At 39.1% G+C, this 23096-nt stretch overlaps 3 protein-coding genes and 1 long non-coding RNA gene across 4 annotated transcripts; 1 reads left to right on the plus strand and 3 right to left on the minus strand.

The window, feature by feature from the left end:
* Nucleotides 1-2832: 2832 nt before the first annotated feature.
* Nucleotides 2833-3814, minus strand: LOC133707423 (uncharacterized). The gene is made up of 2 exons (XM_062132989.1): nucleotides 3166-3814; nucleotides 2833-3077 (listed from the first exon to the last, which is right to left on the minus strand). The coding sequence occupies exons 1-2, from the start codon at nucleotides 3544-3546 to the stop codon at nucleotides 2994-2996; spliced, it is 465 nt and encodes a 154-aa protein (XP_061988973.1). The 5' UTR covers nucleotides 3547-3814; the 3' UTR covers nucleotides 2833-2993.
* Nucleotides 3815-4380: 566 nt separating this feature from the next.
* On the minus strand, nucleotides 4381-6025 carry LOC133706557 (uncharacterized). The gene is made up of 2 exons (XM_062132096.1): nucleotides 5625-6025; nucleotides 4381-5279 (listed from the first exon to the last, which is right to left on the minus strand). Exons 1-2 carry the CDS (start codon nucleotides 5652-5654, stop codon nucleotides 4968-4970), a joined length of 342 nt encoding a protein of 113 aa, XP_061988080.1. The 5' UTR covers nucleotides 5655-6025; the 3' UTR covers nucleotides 4381-4967.
* Nucleotides 6026-6073: 48 nt separating this feature from the next.
* Nucleotides 6074-7421, minus strand: LOC133741889 (uncharacterized). Its single transcript, XR_009862209.1, has 3 exons — nucleotides 6891-7421; nucleotides 6684-6802; nucleotides 6074-6272 (listed from the first exon to the last, which is right to left on the minus strand). It is a non-coding gene; the product is annotated as an uncharacterized LOC133741889 (long non-coding RNA).
* Nucleotides 7422-16964: 9543 nt separating this feature from the next.
* On the plus strand, nucleotides 16965-19226 carry LOC133706687 (cytochrome P450 78A9-like). The gene is made up of 2 exons (XM_062132231.1): nucleotides 16965-18077; nucleotides 18321-19226. Exons 1-2 carry the CDS (start codon nucleotides 17097-17099, stop codon nucleotides 18933-18935), a joined length of 1596 nt encoding a protein of 531 aa, XP_061988215.1. The 5' UTR covers nucleotides 16965-17096; the 3' UTR covers nucleotides 18936-19226.
* The last annotated feature ends 3870 nt before the right edge of the window (nucleotides 19227-23096 follow it).

The following is a 23096-nucleotide window of genomic DNA, read 5'->3' on the forward strand; positions in this document are numbered from 1 at the left end:
CTCGTGTAACATTTCGAGGATGGGTGCAAAGTCCAGATTGAGCGATCAATGCAATGCAACTTACAGCAGAAGCAGCAACACGTATTTCTCTATATGATTCAACTTCATCAGGAAATGCCTGTTCAAGTTCTTCCAGTTGATGCTCTCGTAAAATCTGAAGAAAACATTACAGCAAGTTGAATCAGGTAACTTGACAAACTGAAGTGGAATATAAAAAAAATGATTACTAAATGGGTTCAAAACTAAAAGGTATAATGAAACTTGCCTTGAAGGTATCAGTTTTGCCTCTAGTGATCTGATTTTTGGCAATGCAGCTGTTTATGAGATCCCTTGTAAGTAAATCAGGATTATTTCCATCGTCGATCAACCTATGCAAACTCGGCAAATTTTTTCTGGTTAAAATGGGCCATAAAACAGAAATCTTTAGTTGCAGAAAAACGTAAAATTACAGAAGAAGACTCACTTAATAACCTCCATAGGAACCTGGAAATTGCATTTGTTTGACAACATAGCCATATTGTCCAGCTCCATGGCAAGAGCATTTCTGAGAGGTCAATTCCAATGTGAGAAAATCTCCGATAAACAATCATATATACTGGGAAAGACAAATTGAATTGATCTTGAATAAACTGAGGCACTGAGCATGAGTAGAAATGTAGAATTATAGGCGCTTGAGGAGGGGGAGCTGAGAACCGATAGTGAATGAAGAGACAGTGAGGTAGAGCTGGTGAATGAGGGCTAATGTTTTCTCGGTAGACTTAATGACCTCGTTCAGGTTTTGGTTTTGCTCGTCCACCCCTGTTTCTCCTGCTGTATCATTTGTTTGAGGGACTAACTTCCCCTTGTCGCCATTCCCACTACTCCCAGCATTGGAATTCAGCGGTATTTGCATCTCTAAGGCTTTCCGAAGCATACATATATCGGCATGTCAAGAGATATATATGAAGTCAATAGAAATTATTCTATGCACCGACGGTGCAAGTGACCCAACCCTTATAAAATAATCTCAACCCTTGATATTTATTATCAACTTTATTTTTAATAAACAAAAACTGTATTTAATGCAATCTAACCATTCATTTATGTTGGTGCAAGTGCACGGCGGTGCTCTGAATAATCTCTCTGAAGTCAATCATTTTACTGTAAAATATTTATGAGTAATAGTTTTCTTTCTGAACCGGGAATTTATAACTTCCAAAACAGAATACTAAAAGTCCAGCTGATGAAAACAGCAAATATCTTACGATCACCACTCATTACTACACTTTTCAGTTTTCACCGATTGTGCCGATATGACATTGTGATAAACGAACTCATTAATAAACAAAACGACTGTAATTTTTCTTTTCTTTATCAAGGAAAGAGAAATTGCATAAAAATCAAGCCCAGTGAACTACAACAAGCCCACAAAGAACCAGCCTAGTGGCATACCATTGCATAAAGTGATAAAACAATTGATCCGTACAAGGAATCCCAACCAATTAACAAAGGAAATAACATACGGTCCAACCCTGACCAGAAGACATAGATCCCCACGAAGAACCAACCATTTTCCATTGCAAACTTGCCGTGCCGTCACTCGATGGAGTGGCTCCTCCGTCGGCCACTTCCAATTTGTCGCCAATAAGTAGCTTGAGGGTTTTGAATCGGCACCGAGAGATGTGTTGAGATGTATTGAAAAATTATAACTTTACCAATGGGTTTAAAGTATTTGTTCCTCTCTAATCATTGTTATTTGGTATGGTATTAGTTGTGAAGTATAAATATATGAGAATAAGTTAACCCACGTGTGAATGTTTCACGGCCACACTAACGTCCACACGTGCTTCACGTGATCTAATATAAATTGAAAGCTTAAATTACCTAATTACTTTTCCAAAACTCAGAAATACTTTTCCTAACTTGAGAGCTATTTTTCTAAGTTCAGTGTTCTGACAGTTGTTTATATGCTTATATAAAAGAAAATAAAAAGTCTCATAGATGTTTTGCTTTTAAACATTTTACATAATTGAGTTTTGGTATAATATTTTTTTGGGTTTTTGTCCATTTACCCTAATTCTAGACTCACTTTACCTCATTAAGTTTTTTTAATTCTTCATTACCCATAAAGACTCTAATAAGGTCTTCCCTAATACCTAATTAAGTTTTTTTTTTCGTTTTTTTATTTTATTTTTTAGACTATTTTACCCTCACTCCTTTGTTACATATAGAGAGAGAGAGAGAGAGAGGCCATATGAGACTTCGTGGGACTCCGGTCACAGGCAGCCAGATTCCGGTCACCAGTCGCCACTCACCGGACTTCTCTGAAAACCTTGCCGAAGGTCTCTAAAAAGGTCGTTGGAGATCTCATAGGTCGCAGGAAAGGTTTATTGCCTCCCAATAGACCTTTATTGGGGGGCAATAGAGGTTTATGAAACCTCACCGGAAGTTCTCAAAGAGGTTATTAGAGATCTCATATGGGGCCGGAGCGGTTTATTGCCCCTCCCAGTAAACCTATATTGCCCCCCAATAGAACTTTTGGTCGCCAGAATGAGAACTAATCTCCCTAAAATTAGACAAATAAAATTTTGATTAAGGAGACAAGGCATTTATCGCCCCCAATAGACATTTATTTTATCCCTAATAGACCTTCATTGCCCCCCAATAAAATATTCTTTTTTTCGTTTTTCTTTCTCTCTGAGCCTTTTGCCTCCATTTTACCAAAAAAAATAAATAAATAGAGTCAGGAGACAAAGCGAGTTCGACCGGCTCAATGAAATGTTCTTTGTTAAAGCATATACAGGACTGTGTCAAAAGACCATTTCTATTCATTGAATCATTCCCAATATATAACACTTGGTTAAATTGGCTACAGCGAGAATGTATTTGAAATACCATTTAATAACAAATTGAGTAATTGACACACGACTTAGCTAGTGTAACTTTGGGACAATATGCAGACCAAACAAAAAAAAACAAACTGTGTTCATGCATGGTGAATCGTGATGAAAATTTCAAAGAGGAACAGAGTTCTGGGACCTCGCTAAGATAACCGAAGGCTTCGACACTAAGCTCGACGTTTTCCAAGAACACTTCCTCTGAAATTCAATTTCATGAATTTTCAAGAAAACAGGAAATCAATCAAGCTGAGATATTCAAAATTTAACGCGAGTGTAATCAACATACCATTCCAAATGGTGATCTTGAGCTGGTGCTTGTGAAAATCCTTGACGACCACGGACATTGCCGGGGAAAGAGTCTCAACTGCGATGACGGCGTTGAGAACGAGAAAGAAGAAGAAGAAGAAGAGAGCACCGACGTCTTCTTCAAGTTGACCCGATCCACGAACTCGCTCTCCTCCGCAGCCGCCCTACACGGCTTCATCTCCTCCATTTGACCCCCTGTCGCCGCCGCCTTCGCCTTGTGGTGCAGCATGGCCGTCTGGTGCAGCATGGCCATCTCTACCGCACCGACTCTGGCGCCGACCTCGGTGGTCTTCTTCCTTATCGAGGTTGCCTTCTTCCTAGCAGGGCGATCAGATTCGTCCTCCGGTTCCAGGGCCGCCATGGCAGAGAGAGAGAGAGAGAGAGAGAGAGAGACGGCGCGAAGGAGGGAGGAGAGAGAGATCGATGATGATAGAGGCAGTCGAAGAAAGTGCCAAGCACCCAAGCGACGGCGTCGTTGACGTCAAAAAGAAGAAGAAGAAGGCGGAGTCGACCAAAGCCAGGTCGGTGACGATTTGCGGTGTTTTTCTGGTGATAGGGGCCGTCTCAGTCGAGAGAGAGAGATTGAATGCTAGTGGCAAATTGTAATTTTATAATTGAGTTGAGGTCAAAAGTGACATTTTGACATTAAACGGTGTCAGTGAAATATAATCTCTTGGTGGGGTAAGTGATAATGTTTTGTGTAAAAATGGGGCATTGGGTCAAGACCCCTTTTTTTTTTTCTTCATATACTTATGTAATTGTGATATAAATGTTATTTAACAAATACATCTTTAAATATATAGGAAAAAAACTTATGTTATAAAAAGAACATAAAAATTTTATTTTATTATTTTGAAAACATTAATGATAGCATGTGAACTTGAAAAAAAAAAAAAAAGTCTTGTATTCAAATCTCATTATAGAAAGTTTCTCATATCTTTTAAAATAAGATAAAGTTTTATGCTTGTAATGGGTCAGCCCGCAGTAAGTTGTGCACGGATTGTACCACATTGGCTCATGGGTATTGCCTTGGTCCAATCCGACCTCAAAAATGGGTCGTGCCCTGCCACTATTAATTAAACGGGCCGGGGTCATGCCGTGATCTAAAGTGACCCGTTTGACACCTCTAGTAGGGGGATGGTAGAGGAAAAGAAAATTGAAAGGTAGGTGGTCGGAAGAAACACTACAAGAAAAAACATATTTAACAACATGCAATTCACGTTGTCAATAACTTTTGACAACGTTTGCCGCATGTTGTAGATGCCAAAGTCATTAAAAGTCCCCGAGTCCTTAACATCGAGCTTTGAACGTTGTCGAAAAGAGGCGAAGCATGTTGTTGTAATTATTCAACAATGAGCTATGCACGTTGTCATAAATTTTCGATAACGTTTCAAGCGCATGTTGTAAGTTTTAACAACATTCTCTGCACGTTGTCATAAATTTTAGACAGCATACACGGTACGTTGTCATATTAATGGATACGTTGTTATAAAATTTCAGTACATACTATTGCACCCAATTTGCTGGGTTATGCTTTCCTGTACCTCTAAACATTCACCATTACTTAAACTCATTCACATGCCAATATTAGTACACACTAACCATGTATGAAAAATTTACATTTCATTAGGAGTGCCACATTCTCTTATACATATGTTCTTTACAAAACAAGCATGACAAAGTACTGGATTCTTTGTTCATCAGCATTGACAAAACATGCATGGTACTCCCTCACCTACATAAATTCTCTAGTAAAGCAAAATGTACCTGCTACTTCAACTACTAAGGGAGCATTTTAATGGAGCTTTTGGGCCATGCAAGAGTGCTTCCTACAGCTTCACCAAGTTGTTTGGCATCCATGGTTGCTCTATACACTTCCATAGTCTGATACTCATCAAACACCACGTCAACCCAAACCTTCCAACAATCTCGTCCAAGAGGCACACAATGAACTTTTGTACTTGGATTTGTTGAAGAGATCTTCCCTTCAGCCACCACTTCATCTTCTTCATAATTGTTCCAATTCAAAAGTGCACATCTTCTATTTTCAAGATCATTGCTTGGAGCATTGATTGGTCTACTTGATTGTTGTGACTACAAATATAAGAAATTAAGAGAGAGAAATATTGGTTTAAACATCTAACTGTAATATTGCTCACACAGTTTCTGGAAGTAATAGCTATTGTATCAGTAGATTAAGAGGATAAAACTTAAAACTGAACATGTACCGTACAGTACCTAGTTGCTTACCAAGAGCAATTCTATTTTATTCTTCAAAGCATAGCCCTACTCTAAAATGATAATTAGACTGTAATGACTAATGATTGTTGTCCAGGAACCTCAAAGCAGAAATTCCTCTCTTGTTATAGCATGACAATAGGTGAATTTTGTTTCACCTAAAATTCATAAATCTTACCAATTATAGCAGAGATTACATACCTGAGAAGTAGTTGCATGTGCATTTATCATTTTCTCTAAGTTTATGTTCTGTTGAGAAGGTCCCTGAATTTAGTTCAAGACACATTAGATTATGCTTCTTCATTCCCAATGGATTTGTTAAGCACAAGCCAGAAACTGCATATCAGATCTATCTTAATTCGTAGTTCACAACATGACCACAGGTCCACAAGTAAAGTAATACCTATAGTCATATGCAGTAAGTCTTGCAACTGAACAACTCATCGCATACCAGAACTCGTTTTTTTTTATTTTAACTCAAAAACACAGTAGTTTCACATTTCCAACTTGAAGATGATATCCCATAAAAAAAAAAAGGAAAAAAAAAAACTTGAAGATGGTATGAAGGCATATCGAATACCAGACTATTCCGCCCACTCATGTTTAATACATAATTTTGTATTAAGATATACCAAGAAGCATGAGCCGGGTGAGAAACCAAAACAGATTTAGTCATTATAGCAAAGTGGTGCAGGTAATGCAATTGCAGCCTAGGTCCAAGTTATGGTTTCGGTTAGCTAAATTCATGTCCAGTTTCAACTTCATGTTTAATTCTTCTGGCTTTTAAGAATCAATGAAAGATTAAAATGCTACTTTGTTAAAGCCACCGTGTTCTTCCCCCTCTTGACCCTACAAGCAGAAATTGCAGTCCTCACTAAACAATGAATTGAATCGAAAGGAGAAGCTAAAGGCAAATTCTCACACTAAACTTAGCCTATTCCAATTTGCCTCATATATTTTTGAAACTAAACAATTTGCAGAACTATAAATGTCAAAATTCCGTGCTATTCTACTCTACCTATTTTCTCAAAATGCAGAAAACTAGTCATAGATTGCAGCTAACTAAACTTTCTTAATCAATTGCAGATACAATAAGAGAAGCCCATTCAATTCCACAAAGCCATATACTCAATTGCCCATTCAATTCCACAAAGCCATATACTCAATTTCCCATTCAATTGAGTATATGGCTATGTGGAATTTCCGAAAATTTTCGAACCAAACACTACCATGAACGAACAATAAGTCAAAAAAAAGTACCTGTAATCAGAATCGGAGAAGCATTGCAGGAATCGAAGGGAGCTGATCTTGAGAAAGAGCTTGAGCTTGAGCTTCAGAAGGGAACCAAAGACAGAGAAGCTGAGCTGAGCTGAGAGACGCTGCGAGTGAGAGAGAGAGAGAGAGAGAGAGATCTGAGCTTTTGAGAGAATTTGAAATTGAAAACTGAGAATGAAGAGCGATTGGTACCTGGAGACGAGTTGATGGCGGGAGGGAAGGACTGCTTGAAGTCTGAAACGACTAGGTGGCTCCGAGCCCGTCGAACATTATGAAGGTCACCGTCGACTGAGGCGAGAGCTTTTGGTGGCGGGAAATGAGTTTTGGCTTCGACTAGGGCGTTTAGTGGCTTTGTAAAAGGTAGGTCAACCAAATTTCAAATTTCTCCTAAAATTTAGAATAAAACGGACAGCTCCCCTCACCAATTTTTTTTTTTTTATCTCAAAGTTTTGACAGCGTTCGCCACATGTTGTCATTCTGAAAAATTTTCAACAACGTGCACACCTGCTTGTTGATAACTTAATTGACAACTTGCAGATAACAACACACAAAGTAGATTGTTGATAACCAAATTAACAACGTGCAAATGACGCGTGTGGTATTAAATGATTTACTACAACGCACATTATTTGCTCGTTGTCGAATACTGTAAGTAACAACGAACATTTAGAGCATGTTGTTATTGTGATGTTGTGGTAGACTACTTTTCTTGTAGTGAAACTAACATAATAGGACATAATGTCAGGACAAATGGAGGTCGCCCCTGACTCTCAAGCCCAACGATTCAACTAGATCTAGATCTATGTAAGAGAGAATGAAAGAAACTAAAGTATTTGGACACAATGTCAGGACAAAGGAAGACCGCCCATGACTCTCGAGCCTAGCGATATAGATTCAGCTAGATCTAGATCTGGGCAAGAGAGAATGAGAGAAGGACTGAGGGATCTTCTAAATTTGGTTTGTAGGGAGAAGTTTTAGCTTCTCTCTCTAAAACCAAGAAGGCGTGATAAAAAAATTGTGAAACTGGAATTGAAATCATCAATTCAACTCTGAAGCTCTAAATTTTGATGGGAATATGGAAAAGAATTTCTAATAAGATTGCTTTGTGTTTTTCTCAAACCTTAAGAAACATTCTCACTACCAATTAAATTTGCCATAATCCATTTTCCCTTTTTCAAATTTAATTGACAACCTATTTAAAATTCAGCCCTAATTAACCAAAAAAAAAAATTATATAATTTATGTTTCTAAGGAAAAGATCCTTATTGAAGAATTGTATTTTATACAAAAATGCCAGAAAGAGTTCATATATATTGACCTTTATGTTACAAAATAAGAAGAAGATGAGGGAAGAGAAAAAAAAGAAGAAGAGGGGATACTAACCTGAAGAAGTCCTAGCTTTTTTCTGATGTAGAGAAATGATTTTTGTCTTTTAGAGTTAAGGTAATTTGGCTATTATATTTATAATTTTGGTAGAAAATAGTTTTTGGGGGATGTATTCTTGACACTGTCAAGCTTATTATGGAATCTCTGTAGGTGCTACAGTCCGAGTTATAGGCCGAAACCCAAAACTCAAGTCAACCAAACCAGCAGCCCTAGTGAAAATACCAAACAAGGTAAGGAAAAGAAAAGCCTAACTAAACGCAATAGCCTAGCCCAAACAAAACCATTAGGCTGGCGCAAAGACATGGCCCAAATCAGAAGCCCAAGACCCAAATCCAGAAACAGAATCCCAAGGCCGATGCTCTGGTGGTGATAACAGACCCGAGGATGCTGCCGTCGATCCATACTGGAATCCATCTTGTCCTCCACCAAAACCCGGATCCAGAAAAACCCAAATCGCCACCTTACCCTGAACCCACAGCCGCACCACCTCACCTAGAGATCCAATCCTAGCAACCCAAGCGCAGCAACTCCTCCCAACCGAATCCAAACAGATCCGAATTGGGTCAAATTTTGGCCAAATTGATATCCAATCCAGGAGTCTTGTTCACTGGAAAAACTCCCCGCTCGGCCCACACCGGAACAAGGCCAGGCAGGTCGAGAAACAGAGGTAAACGAGAGGAAACCCTAGTGGGAGAGCGCGTGGGGCCCATTCCTCAAGTAGCTCGGGAGATCAGAGTTAAGGATATAATAACATTTTATGTTAGACAACAGTTTAATTTCGATAATCATCAGATTATGAAGTCTTAATATCGATACGAGAACAGACCAGTAAGTTTTTTTGGCAAAAAAAAAAAAAAAAAACTGTCCTAGGGTTTGACATAAGTAGCATATATAGATATGCACCTAATTTTAATGGCTTAATCTTTGTTCTATCAATATTTTACGGTCAAATTTATATCTGCACTTTTAGCATATGCCCACGATTTTAAAGCACACATGACCCACTTTTCTGTAGTCTATGTCATGAAAAATATACACACATGTAATAGCATCATAACGAATATGCTCCAATTATCACCTGTGAATATTTTAGTCAATTTATTTCTACATTATCGTTCTGCAGATCAGAATCACATGGATATATATTGAAACTTTCCTTTTGAATTGAAAATTTTCTCGAATAGGACCCCCATTTTACTGACAGGATCACAACTTTAGCTACTGAAATGAAATGCTGCACATTGTGTTGTAATATTCATGTCTGTAGGTACCTAGCTACTAGTGCTCACAGTTAAAGATGCTAACTTGAATAACCAATTATTTAGATGAAATGCGTTTGGTGACGATAGTGGTCAAAGTTCAACCGACGATTGGAACAAATGAAATTTCCAAAAGCCACAATGCTTTTCCCATAGAATGATCATGATATTCTTCTAATATTATCAAATCAGCAACGTACACAAACACATTTTCAGTAATATATCCTCTATTATGAATTTATGATGAAACCAATCTCTTAATTTGAAAGCTGCTGCTCTAGTTTTGGCTCCGTTTGTGGAGCTACTTTGGTGCAGGTGGTGTACCTTATCTTAACTTATTCTTCTCTTATTGCCTCATTCATTTGAGCTGGTTAATGGGGTCTATGGCTACTGTTTGTTAGGCTATTTAATTAATTAGGGTAAATTACTGGTCACACCCTTATCTTTTTGAGATTCGACAGTTCAGTCCCTCGTATCGTAATTTTAACAAGTAACTCTTCCGACATTCAAATTTCACACAATTTGGTCCAAAATGACCATTTTACCCCTCACTTCCTTTTTTTTTTTTTTTTTAATTCTTCTCTCATTTTTTTTTTGTTTTTTTGTTTTTTTTTTTTTTTCTGCTTCTCTCTCACTCTGTCTCTCTCTAACATCACCGCCGAATCCAATCACCACCACCACAACAACAACAACCACTCCACCGCATCCTCAACCCCTCGTCGCCACCACAAGGGCTTCTCCCAGCCGGAAATCTATAGTTGACAAACATTGTGCTTTGTGTTTACATTATTCAATGTTTGTCAACTATAGATTTGTGTACACATTTGGAATTTTGCTAGAAATTTCAGGCTAGTTGTTTCGTTCTTGTTTTCATCGTTTGGTTTCAGGTATGTGCCCCGTAGCCTCCATGACATCCGGCAGCGAGGAGAAGAGAGAGGGACGACAAATGAGACTCAGGAGAGTTGCCGAGAGAGAGAGAGGAGAGACAGAGAAGCAAAAAAAAGAAAAAGAAAAAGGAAGTGAGGGTAAAATGGTCATTTTAGACCAAATTGTGTGAAATTTGAATGTCTGAGGAATTACTTGTTAAAATTACGATACGAAGGACTGAACTGTCGAATCCCAAAAAAATGAGGGTGTGACCAGTAATTTGCCCAATTAATTATGTATCATCAGTGCCTTGACTTGGAGAGACATGGAGTTGATAAAGCAACTTGGTTGCTATGGACTTCAGTAATTGAAGTCACATTTGCAGATGCATTGGCCTCTGTCATTGATTTCTGGTTTGTTGCTTTTTGGCTTTAAAGGACTGTTTTTGTTGGTTCTTTTAAAAAAAAAAAAAAAATAATAATTTTGACTAAGATATATTTTATTTAGTGGCGGACCTAATTGAGATTAAATGAGGGCAGCTACCCTCGGAGAATTTTTTTCCATTTCTTTTCTTTAGTAATACACACTACAATAAGGCTTAGTTCTACACTTCTACTAATAATTTTTTTTAGACATAAATATTATTTGTTCGCTACTTATATTTTTCAAGTATAACAAAAATAAGCTATATATTATATCACAGTGAGAATAATTAAGTCATTGATCGTCTTGCTTGAGATATTCTAATTCTATATCTATCAAAATCATATCAGATTTTTTTGGAAAGGAAAATCAGATTTTTTTGGAAAGGAAAATCATATCAGATTTGTCTTCCAAAAGTTCATGCAGTACTTTCACACGATTAAAAGTACTGGCCAGCATTAGAGTGATCATATCATATACTAGTGGAACGCAATAATGCAATATTGTCAAGTGCAACAATTAATAATCAACATCATTATTTCCTCATGGTGCACATACATGATGGATACCTTCCAGAAATGTATAGCCATATATTAGTAATAATAGGGTAAAGTAATTAGTCACTAACTACCAATTGACCCCCGCATTGTAAATAAATTATTGTAGTTGCACGTATAAAATTGTTATCTATACTGTTATTAAAATATGAGAGTTCGCTCTCCATAATAGATTTTTTTTTTACCAAATTACCCCTCAAATATTAAAATATTTTAAAACAAAAATAATCAATAAGGATACTAAAGTCAATTTGGAAACCAAACTAATAATAAAAAGGAAACTTCTATTCATACCTCCAAAATTGACATTTTGACCTCTTTCTTTTTTCAAGTGATAGTTGACTTTGTCAACTCATGTTAAATTACCAATAAAGACACAAAAGAGAAAGAAAAAAAAATTAAATAAAGTATTTTCCCTTTTAGAGGTATGAAATCAACAAATGGTCATCCTCATGCCATTTTTTCCCTTTTGTTTTTGTTATGGTCTTCATCCTTACCAAGCAGCGAAGAAATCAACAGACCAGTTCCTTACTTTGCAGTTCCTCAAGTCAATTTCGAATATGCAATATTCTCTAATAGTCTAACCAAAACACCAACAGACCACTTTCTCTTAAAATTATACTCATCCATTGAAGCATACTGTTCCCATCGAGCAAATATATGAAACGAGGGAATCTTAGGATGTTGAAGAAATGAACTGCTCTTGGCCTCTAAAGATGCATATGCCTACAAAATAGTGAAAATACAACAATAAAAGGGGGGGGGGGGGGGGGGAGGGAGCGTGAGAGAGAGAGAGAGAGAGCTATCAATTGAAAGTTTTTTTTATTTTTTATTAGCTTAGTTGTATCAAGAGTAAAATAGTATTGTGAAATGTTTAAAAATTGATGGAGGTCTAACTACCGATTTTGGGGGTATATGAATAGAATACTCTAAAAAAAAATATTTTATTGATATTATTGGATGATGGGTATTATGGGAAAATTAGGGAGGTGTAGATAGCATATAGGTTATTTGTAAAAGTAAGTTTGAGGTCTATTAAGTGGGGATGTCTAAATACCAATTTTGGAGGTATGATTAGAAGCTCCATAAAAAAATAAAAAAATAAAAAAAATTTAAAAAAAAGTGGCATGAAACGTGGGCTCATGCTAGTATACTTTATCTGAGGCCTGCTTGTCTAAGAGATTGTGAGAGACAAGTGAATTCGACTGAAAACATATGCACAGTTTTAAGTTGTTATGATTTCAGTTTTATAATTTAATATTTGAGATGCATTTGTTTCTCACAATCCCTTAAAAATATTCCGTAGATGAGCAAATCTGTACTTTACCTATCTAAGAAGCATTTATCCTCTCTTTCAAAAAAACAGAAACATTTATCCTATAGAAGTCAAAGATTCACATTGGAATGAGTGTAGTGAAAGTCGACCTTCCAAATCCACCTTTAGAATGAGTCGAGAGAATCATATACACCTATTAATTGCAATTTTACTTGTTTCATTGAGTGGGAAAGACCAACACACACTAGTAATTGGAATATTGACTCAACTTAATTATGAGGAAGGGGTAAGGACTAAAATATTAATCATATCTTTGGGTTTTAGACAGGTATCGATAATAGATACCCCATCTTTTTTATATATTGTTTTAGTACGTCTGTTGTGATTATAATCCAAATCTCAACATACTTCCCACTAATATCGAATGTTGATAATCGTAAATTGCAAGTTATTCGCACAAAAATGAAAATAAATAAATAAAATTTCATTCCTTGTTTTAGATATGGTCGCTGCCAACTAGTTTACCTAATTTACTTAACTTTCATTTAAATTGGTGAAACTTTCTTCTTGCCTTTAGCTCAAGGGTTCTTCTAGTCTTGAGTCTCTTGACCAGTATGATAACTTTGCCAGATTTCATGTGAAATAATTAAGCGCGCATACATCAGAAGCTCAGAACACCTGCAACAACAAGCTAGATTCGCGTCCTTCGTGACCATTTAGAGCAAGTTCACCGGTGTAGTTTTGACCGGGCACCAGCAAGGATTGATGATGTGTTGACCGGGCAAGGGGAAAATCATCCCTCCACCGGCCCAATCTTGCCCAGCCAAGGTTTGGCTTTCCTTGACCGAGGCCAAGAAAAAAGGCAAAGCCTTGACATATTTCCTGACCAGGCTCGCCGGCTGCCAGCTCGGCAGGTACCTATCGTGGCTGACGTCAGCGTGTTGTGTGGACAGAGAGAGACGCGACGAAGGACGATGATCAGATTGGGTCTGATTTGCTCCGCCAGGGGTTGCTTCGATCTCGGCTTGGGGGCAACGGCTGGGTGAGGCGAGGCAACCTCGGGGGCGCCGAGACCGTGGCCGGAAGACGCCGGAGGAGGGAGAAAAATTCAGGTCGGGTCGGACGAGCTGGGTTTGGGGGAGCGCGCGAGAGAGAGAGAACCGAGGGGGGGGGGAAATGAAAAAAGGGAGAGGATCCTCTCCTAATCTCCTTATCAACCTAACCTACCTAAGCTTTTAACTACATAGTGACACGTGTAATAAGGACATCGAACGGCTTGTATCAATTTTTCCCCACTACACTTTTATTTTAATTTTTTAATCCTTACTCATTTCACTACCAAGTAGTAGTACTGCTCCTCTGTCTCCTTCATCAAGTTCAAACCATGCCTTTTCTTTGTTCTTCTTATTTTTCTTTGCAATCCGATTCCTCCAAAAGAAAAGCCACAAAGTTTCAATCTTACGAATTTCCAACGACACCCAGTACACCAAAATCGATTTTCCGACCGGCCCAGATGGACAAGGAGCCTCTACTCCCCTACACATCAAGCCAAAGGTGAAATCTCTCACCTTGAACAAACCTCTGGCCTTTACCGACGAAGTCCAAGTCCTTGAGTTTTGGTGAATTAGGTGTCGCCGGAAAATTGAGGAGGGTTTAGTGTGTTTCTTTCTTAAGGTTTAATGGGTGAGCTTTGGTGAATTAGGGACCCAAGCTTTCTTTCTTCTTCGAGTGTTTGGTAATTGATCTGGCCGGGTCTTCTTCCTATTTGATTTATTTGGGCAAATATTGAGAAAGTTTGAATCTTTTCTGGTGTTTGGGTAAGTGATGATGGTTTAGTGTGTTTCTTCTTCTTCAATAATACAAACAGCAACTAATCAATAATGATTTGAGATGAATGGGGTTGGGGTCGAATTGTTAAGCCATGGATATGTATGAACAGTGTGATAAAGAAGAACAGACAGAGTGGGAGCTAACAAGAAGAGAGGAAGAAGAGAAGAATAGAGAAGAGGTAGAATATGACAAACATCTGGAAAAGGTATTATTGTAAAATTAGAAACTCAAGGAGATTTGGACCCTTGGATGCTGTTTTAGCCATGTGTCTAACTCTAGTGAAAAGCTTAGGTAGGTTAGGTTGATAAGGAGATTAGGAGAGGATCCTCTCCTATGAAAAAAAGAAAAAATTTCGTCCTTTGAAACAGGAATTTTTTTTTTTTGCTATTTATAGAAAATTTCTAAATTTCAAAAATTCATAATAAATTCATACGAACTCCGAATATTGCTTTCCGTATATGCACGAGATCGTATCGATGAGCTCTACAACTTTCGTGAAGGAAGTTTTCCCAAATTCTGAACGTATAAAAAGTCAATTTTCACGACCCCCTAAATAACGTTTGTTTCGAAAACAAAAATCGATTAGAAACCGAATTTCTGGTACAACTACTAAATAACGTTGTATTTTACTTATTCCTAGTTTTTCATTTATGTAAGAAAAAATCGATGAACAGTTAATGAACAGTCTTGACTGGTCAAGAAAAATAACGGGTGGAAACCCATGTCCAGTGGCAGTGAACAGTTACTTGACTGTCGACGCCTTTACTTTTTGACCTTGACATTTCTTAACTACGGGTGGACTTGCTCTTACCATTCTTCAAAGTCAAATCTCTATGAACAGAAAATAGATCAGTATGGTCAATTCACTGTCTTCCCACCTTTTCATATGGGTGGTCGTCCAGATTTCTTTTGATAAGGTCTGTCTGTCTTCCAAATCCGTCAGAATATATATGACAACAGTAATTTCACATCTTCCCGTCAGCAATTTTTAGCTAATATGTCGATCAGTATGATAAAAAAAACTATTAAGAAAGAGCTGGGAAGGAACGTATTGACTCTTTCAGACTAGATCTTGTCTGCCCCTCTTGCCTTAATAGTAAGATTACCAAATCACCAAGACTCGACCACCTGGGACCGACGGTCCACCTTGAATTGGACTATACCATGATTACGATATGACCGTTTTGCCCATGCCCTTGCCTGTGTGGAATGGGAAAGGTCGATTAGGGTTTATGATACGTCGCCTTCCTTTGCCACTACCAAGCCCCCTGAGTATCGAAGACGCGTGGATGTTTCAGCTAGGGCTTTGGTGCGCGGGAAAAACAAGGTCCGTCGGTTCTTAGTTTTAGGGACACTGCATGTCACACGTGGTAAGCCAGGCACTTACATTTCATCACAGAGAGCCATGGGGGCTCCAACTCCATTATCCATGGGGGCCTCATCTCATGCATGCCCTACCATGCCCTACCCTAAAGTCAGAGGTGGTGCCAAAACTTCATGCGAGTTCTGGGAGTTCCCACGACATGCACGATAGGCACGATCTCATCAGCTTCAGACCATTTGTCGGACACGTGTATAAATCAGACAGCAGGGTTCAGTTTCCTAAGATTTTTTCCCGATTTTGCCTGTACTTTTTCCCTTCTTTTTTTGGTGTATTCTGGTTGCCTGTATGTATGTGGTAATCTGAGTTCAGCTTGATTTACTTGAGCAGAGAAAGACGGAGGTGAAACAATTTTAGCCAAACAATGGTGCAATAAGTAGATGGCAGAAAGATGACCAAATGGTGCAACAATTTGTAGTACGGTTGAACCACATTCACACACTTTTTCGGAGATGAAATTACAAATGTATATGGAATTATGATTAAATTGTAAAAAAGCCACAAAATCATAATCTTCAATTATCAAACAAGTTGTTTTTAAACGGAAAATCAATAATTGTTCCAGTTGAATTTCTGATCTTTTGAATTCAAGATTATTGGAACGAGGGTTACCCGAATTGAGTTGATCTCGTTCTACAGTGGTATTTATATTCGTATGTCTGTTTATTGAAGTCAACGAAATGTTTTGACCAACTGTAATCACTTCTCATTCAAGTAATAGTGTAGGTTTTTACGTACTACGTACATACTTCAATCCAAAAAGAGTAACACATGAAATGTATTTCAATTTAAATATATATATATATATATATATATATATATATATATATATAAACACACTTCGATAATTGTAATCTCAAGATATGATATCTTGATCAAAAAAAAAAAAGATATCATACTATCAATAAATAAATTTTTTTATTAAAATTAAGAGTAGAAGATCCATGCTAGCAAGATATCACTTTCTTTTAGCAATACTTGAAGCGTCTATACTTCTCTGTACTTATCTAACAGGTCCTTATTTTCTGTAATTTTTATGAATTGTCATGTGTGGTCCTCATATTATTGGTTAAATTAAGAACGGATCGTTTCAACTAACAAGGGCTTCCAAACGGATCTAATGACCTTAATTTCCGTGAAACACAATAAAAGGATGATTAAGCGATGATTTATGAGTGATCCTTTTACTTGTCGGTTATAGTAATCATGACGGCGCAAATTAAAAGTTTAGAACTGCTATACATTTTCCGTTTTTGAGGCTCCAAAATAACGGTTCAGTTTTCTATTATTATCCCCCGCCTATATAAACCAACTTCCCACTTCATAGTTCAACCCAAAAAAGGAAACGACACTCAATTAGCTCACTCCCTGTTACACCCCATCCACTCAAAACCTGTTTGCATTTCAGGCCTAAACGCCATGGAAACACAGCTAGAGAGCTTCTGGGTTTTCGCCGTCTTCTCCAAATGGAAATCCCTGTCTTCCATAAACACACTTCTAGCCCTCCTCTTCATGTGCATGGCTTGGCTAACCATGTCCTTTCTCTTCTGGGCATTTCCTGGAGGCCCAGCATGGGGAAAACACCACTGGAAGAAAAGAGATCACCAAATGACAAAAACGCTCATTCCCGGACCAAAAGGGTTTCCGGTCCTGGGCAGCATGAGCCTCATGGCTAATCTAGCTCACCGCAACCTCACTAAAGCGGCTGATCGGTTCGGCGCACGGCGGCTCATGGCTTTTAGCCTCGGTGACACGCGTGTCATCATCACATGCAACCCTGACGTCGCCAAGGAAATCCTCCACAGCTCGGTTTTCGCGGACCGTCCGATCAAAGAGTCGGCTTACAGTCTTATGTTTAACAGAGCTATTGGATTCGCCCCTTTCGGGGTTTACTGGACTACCCTTCGACGAATCGCCGCTACCCATCTCTTCTGCCCTAAACAAATCTGCGCTTCCGAGCCCCAACGGTTCCAACTCGCCGCCGAAATGCTGTCCATCGTGGCCGCACGTGGCTTTAACGCTCGCAAGTTCTGCGTCCGCGATGTACTGAGGAGAGCTTCTTTAAACAACATGATGTGCTCTGTGTTTGGACGTAAGTACGAACTAGGGGAGTTGAATACGGAAACCGAGGAGCTGAGTCAGCTTGTTGAAGAAGGTTATGATCTGCTGGGAAAGCTTAACTGGTCCGATCACCTTCCCTGGCTGGCCGGTTTAGACCTCCAGAGCATCCGGTACAGATGCTCCAAACTCGTTCCGAGAGTCAACGGCTTTGTTAGCCGTATTATCAAAGAACATCGATCCCAAACTGGCCGGAAAAACCATAGTGACTTTGTCGACGTTCTTCTTTCTCTTCATGGACCCGATAAGTTGTCTGACCACGACATGATAGCAGTACTTTGGGTAAGCATTCATAAAATTTACCTTTCAACTTTTGCGATCACAATTTACTTACGAATTGCTTTATTATTAATTACGTACTTCATGTCTAAAACAGTGCAACAATATTTGCTTACGAATTGTTTTTGTGTTGATTATGTACGTACTACTTATGTCCAAAATAACGTAATAGTTATAAGCTAGCTACGCATATATTATTTTTTGCTTTATTGATTTTGTATATGCTGTTGCATGGCCAAATTATAGGAGATGATATTCAGAGGAACGGATACTGTGGCGGTTCTGATAGAGTGGATCCTTGCGAGAATGGTGCTCCATCCTGATATCCAATCAAAAGTTCACGCCGAGCTGGACCGGATAGTCGGAAAATCACGTCCGTTGACGGAAACGGACATTCACTCAATGGTATACCTGCCGGCAGTGATCAAAGAAGTGCTAAGGCTCCACCCACCAGGCCCACTTCTGTCCTGGGCCCGCTTGGCAATCACAGACACTGTGGTTGATGGTTATCACGTGCCTGCGGGAACCACAGCGATGGTGAACATGTGGGCCATCACGAGGTGCCCACAGGTGTGGCGGGACCCACTCGAGTTCAAGCCAGAGAGGTTTGTGTCATCCAAGGATGCTGACGTGGGCTTCTCTGTGTTGGGGTCTGACCTAAGACTCGCGCCATTCGGGTCCGGCAGGAGGAGCTGTCCCGGAAAGTCGTTAGGGTTGGCTACGGTGAGCTTCTGGGTCGGGTCGCTTTTGCATGAGTTTGAGTGGAAGCGGGCTGACCCGGTCGACCTCTCTGAAGTGCTCAAGCTTTCATGCGAGATGGCAAACCCTCTCACTGTTGAGGTGCATCCGAGGCGCAGATAAGCAATGAAAAGACCGCGTAGTCTTTTCCTCTCCTCACCGCAAAGAAAAAGAAAAGTAGCAGAAAAGTATTTTATATATATTTATGGGTTTTACTTTTTTTAAGTCTTTTCTGAGATGTGAAATCTTAAGCCTCTCGATCTCTTAGACTTTTAAGCTTTGATCATGGATAATCACATCGGTCTATGTGACTGCGTGTATTGTGATACTTAAGCCTTAGTCTACGTACGGGAACAACATGGAACCAATATATATTTGTAATCAAAAAAGGTAATATATGTTGGCTTTGTGATAGATGCTTATGTATGAAGTAACTGAATTTTAGTGCTATTTTCCGAACAAATTAACGTTACTTTCTTTTGCATTAGTATTTGTATGATCGCACTTATTTCGAGAATTTCGCAAAAATTTATATATATATATATATATATATATATATATATATATATATATATATTCTTATAAGATGATGAGTTTGTACATAATTACCTACATGTAATAATCAACCTAAAATTGTTGACAGTAGCATAGGGATGTCGAAATTCTTGCAATCTCGATTAAGCTACAACGTGCATGCATTGGAGTTGGATTTTTATCATAAGTTGTGGGGAAATCGATCCAAGATGAGGAGAACCTGGCTGTAGATGTGCACCTGTTGGATCGATTCGAGCAACTTTTAAGACAATTTGCATATGTTTCATGTTCTTTTGTGCCCCTTGCTGCAATAAGAGTTATAAGACGACACATGAACTAGCTCATGCAATATGCAGGAGAATCAGGTACACTGTATTTGGAATGCAAATTTCCCTTCTGTAATTGTTCAGAGGCAAATGCACTTCATGATTACGTCATGCGCCCATGGTTTCATAAAAGATGTGATCATCATGTTTATATGATGGATTTAACATTACTCTAAGATTTATTCCTTTCCGATCAGGGTGCGCACTCCGAGCCATTTCAATAATGAAGTACGATAATCACTAGTCATAAGCAACAAGTTGAGAGAAGGTGGCATGGATTGAAAGACACAGACGATGATGAACGATGAGAAACACTTTGAAAAGTACTAGTGATTACAATCAAACAAATACATACACAGTGATCTTATTGTCTACATGTTTTAGAGGTGTTTGGTCAAGTCCTAATCAAATCTCTATTGTGATGCCATTAGTTTCAGGTAAGGTCCTTTTCTCAATTAATTTTAGGGTCGAGTTTGATATTATTTTGTTGTTTGGTGCCTGTGCTCGTGGGCAACTCGGGTGATTGCAACAGCCTAGCGATGTTGATTTGTTGGGGGATTAGTACAAACCTTATTGCATTCAAGCTTATGATATATGTGACAAGATTTGGTAAGATATCTCTCTTGGATCCTATTTTACAAATGAATATGCCTCTTGTCTATAATGGGACACTGACCCATATAGAAATGTCTTATCGTTCTGATCAAATCGAATTGTGACTTCTCTCTAATGAGTTTATTGTTATTGAACTGAGTACAGATGTACGGAATCAGAAATTTGATTCAAAGTGAAATTGAAAGAAATGTTCGAGTTTGTAACGCTCCAAAGTGCACCTCATTAACTTAAGCACATCACAATGATGCAAGCCTTTAAAATCTAAGCCGATTAGTCCAACTTATGTCATAAAGAACCGTAAGGCATTTTATTTAAAATAACTGTAGTGTTCTAAAATTTGAAACTCATATCTAAAGTTGAAAACGTAAAAATTTTTGAGGTGTAAAACATTAAAAAAAAAATCAATGTAACTTTCTTTGAAGTTGAGCTATAAACCACGAGTCAAAACTAGCGTCGAAGTACAACTCACAAAATGACATTTTCATGATTAACTAAAACATGGCTCATTGGCGGTATGAGTAATGATCATAGAATATAGAATAAGATAATTGGGAGATGAATAACTTTGAACAAGGTTTCCAATCAAACAACGAAAAGTATTGAAAGTTATGATACGGAAATGGAAAGCTTACTTATGATAACAAAATTTCAAAGACTCCTTGACTATTCGATCATTTATGCATACCCAGCTCGATCGTCCCCGTTCTTGGGCATAGTAGTTGCATCCAAAGTTGTTGTAGAGGTGAGCCTTCATCCTCGTTTGTAAACTGGCTAGTTTACTTTACCGGCCAATACATGAAAACGATCAACATTTAAAAAACGTCAAATACATATTTTCTTGTGGCTAAAACCAATGCATGAGACTCAAATGAATACGAGCTCAAAGTAATACCTGTCTCTGTTGAATAGATGGGTGGTCTAGTCCAGCAGAATCACGGAAAGCCTTGTCACTATCACTATCGGTCTCGTTTATTTGTAAAACCAACAAAGGTCAGAGGGAAGACCGGGTGTGCCGGTCTTCAACGCTCCGATGCCTAAGTCAGTATCGTTATAAGATAAAGATAATGGAAAGCGATAGTAAACAGTTACCTCTTTAGGATGTTGGAGATGACCCATTTGTAGAGGGTTGGGGAGATATAGTTCCCTTGCTTCCAATGTGGGACATTTGGGTTCCCGATACTGTCCCAGGGGTGGGTGTCGGGAACCTTGTTTAGAGATGTTACTCCCTTGTGGTTATACGAGACTTGTGCTTCCGGTATTTGTGCCTGAGAGGTATACATACCAACAATACTTGATGACCAGTCTTGTGGACTAACTAGACGGCCTTATCTCAAATAAAGTAATAACTAAGTAAGTGTAGCGAGAGCGTCCACACCAACTACACGCACTTACCGAGCTCATCATGTACTTACACAAGCATTTGCCTAAGCATAATTAGCTACAATGGACCATGTCCATACTGCCGCCAGCGGCACCAGCACCGTCAAGGGAGTTACGCCCGGGAACACCATCAGACGGGCTGCCACTTGAGCTTAGGTTCAGGCCAAGATCACCGCTGACACGCCGTCACGCGCTGCGCCAAGGTTACATCATTGAAGCATCATAAGTTGCTGCCTGATACATATCAGTCCCACATTGAAGACAGGGAAGAGATCAGTCTCTCCCTCATCTATAAAAAGGTCAACTCCTCTCTCCTCATTCATTACGCATTTATTACTTACCTAACGTTACTCTGTCAACATAAATACATTGACTGACTTAGGCATCGGAGTAGAGAAGATCGCCAACCGCGGTCTCCCCTCTGACGCTCTTTGTATTTCACTTGACAGGTGATGCTAGCACTACAATCCTTTCAGTAGCGGTCCGAGCTAGGATAAGCGTTAACAGGATTTGGCTACCGCCAGATCACCAACATTAACATTGGCGCTGTCTGTGGGAACGCTTGAGCAAAATGCCATTCCTCCATAATCTATCATGACTAACGGTAACGGGGAGAACGTCGATGATCAGGTGGATCAATCTGTCAACCCCCAACCGACCAACCCCACTGTTGTCGTACTATTCAACACTCTGGCTAACACCGGCGTTGAGCCCCAAGATACTCCTTTAATCCCACACATTCAATCAGCGGTGAAAAATCAACCTGGTAGTAGTCTCCAGCCGCTAGGATAAGACCTTGCCGCCAAGCTAGAATTGGCATTAGTGGATCTTCAAAAGGCAAATAGGGAATGAGAGCAAGATCGAAGGAAAAAGGCAGAAGCTCAGAAACAAGTGGCCACATTACTATCTAAATTTGACGACCTAAAGAAGGCGCTGGAGGTGAATGCTAACCCAGCATAAAGCAGACATTCGCAAAGCTCAAGGCTCAGCTTAAACGCCAGAAAAAGGGTAAGATCAACACCCAGAATAAGGGTAAGATCAACGCCAATAATATAGATGGGCGTCCCCCTAAATCCACCCGAGCTAGTGAGATTGGGCCCATGTCCTCTGCCACAACCAATACTGGAGCAGGAGGCAGAGTCACAATCGCGTGCCAATCTCAACGTAGGTCGAGCAAGAACGGTGGGAATTTCGCCAGCCTCAGGCAACACCAATCCCAAATCCCACATAACTCTCAAGCAAGGCCTACCGCCAACGCTACTACCCTGATCTTGCAAAAGGTGCAACCGTTGGAAGAAAGATTACTCAGGGCAGAGGCAGGCGCCCCAACACCAATTCCAAATCCACTATTCGCAACACGACCAGGCCCGTTCACAATCAGAATCCTGCAAGCCGTCAGGCCAATATATGCAAAGACACCAAAGATAGC

The sequence above is a fragment of the Rosa rugosa genome, chromosome 4 (assembly GCF_958449725.1).
Source record: "Rosa rugosa chromosome 4, drRosRugo1.1, whole genome shotgun sequence".
In the NCBI taxonomy this organism is placed as follows: Eukaryota; Viridiplantae; Streptophyta; class Magnoliopsida; order Rosales; family Rosaceae; genus Rosa; species Rosa rugosa.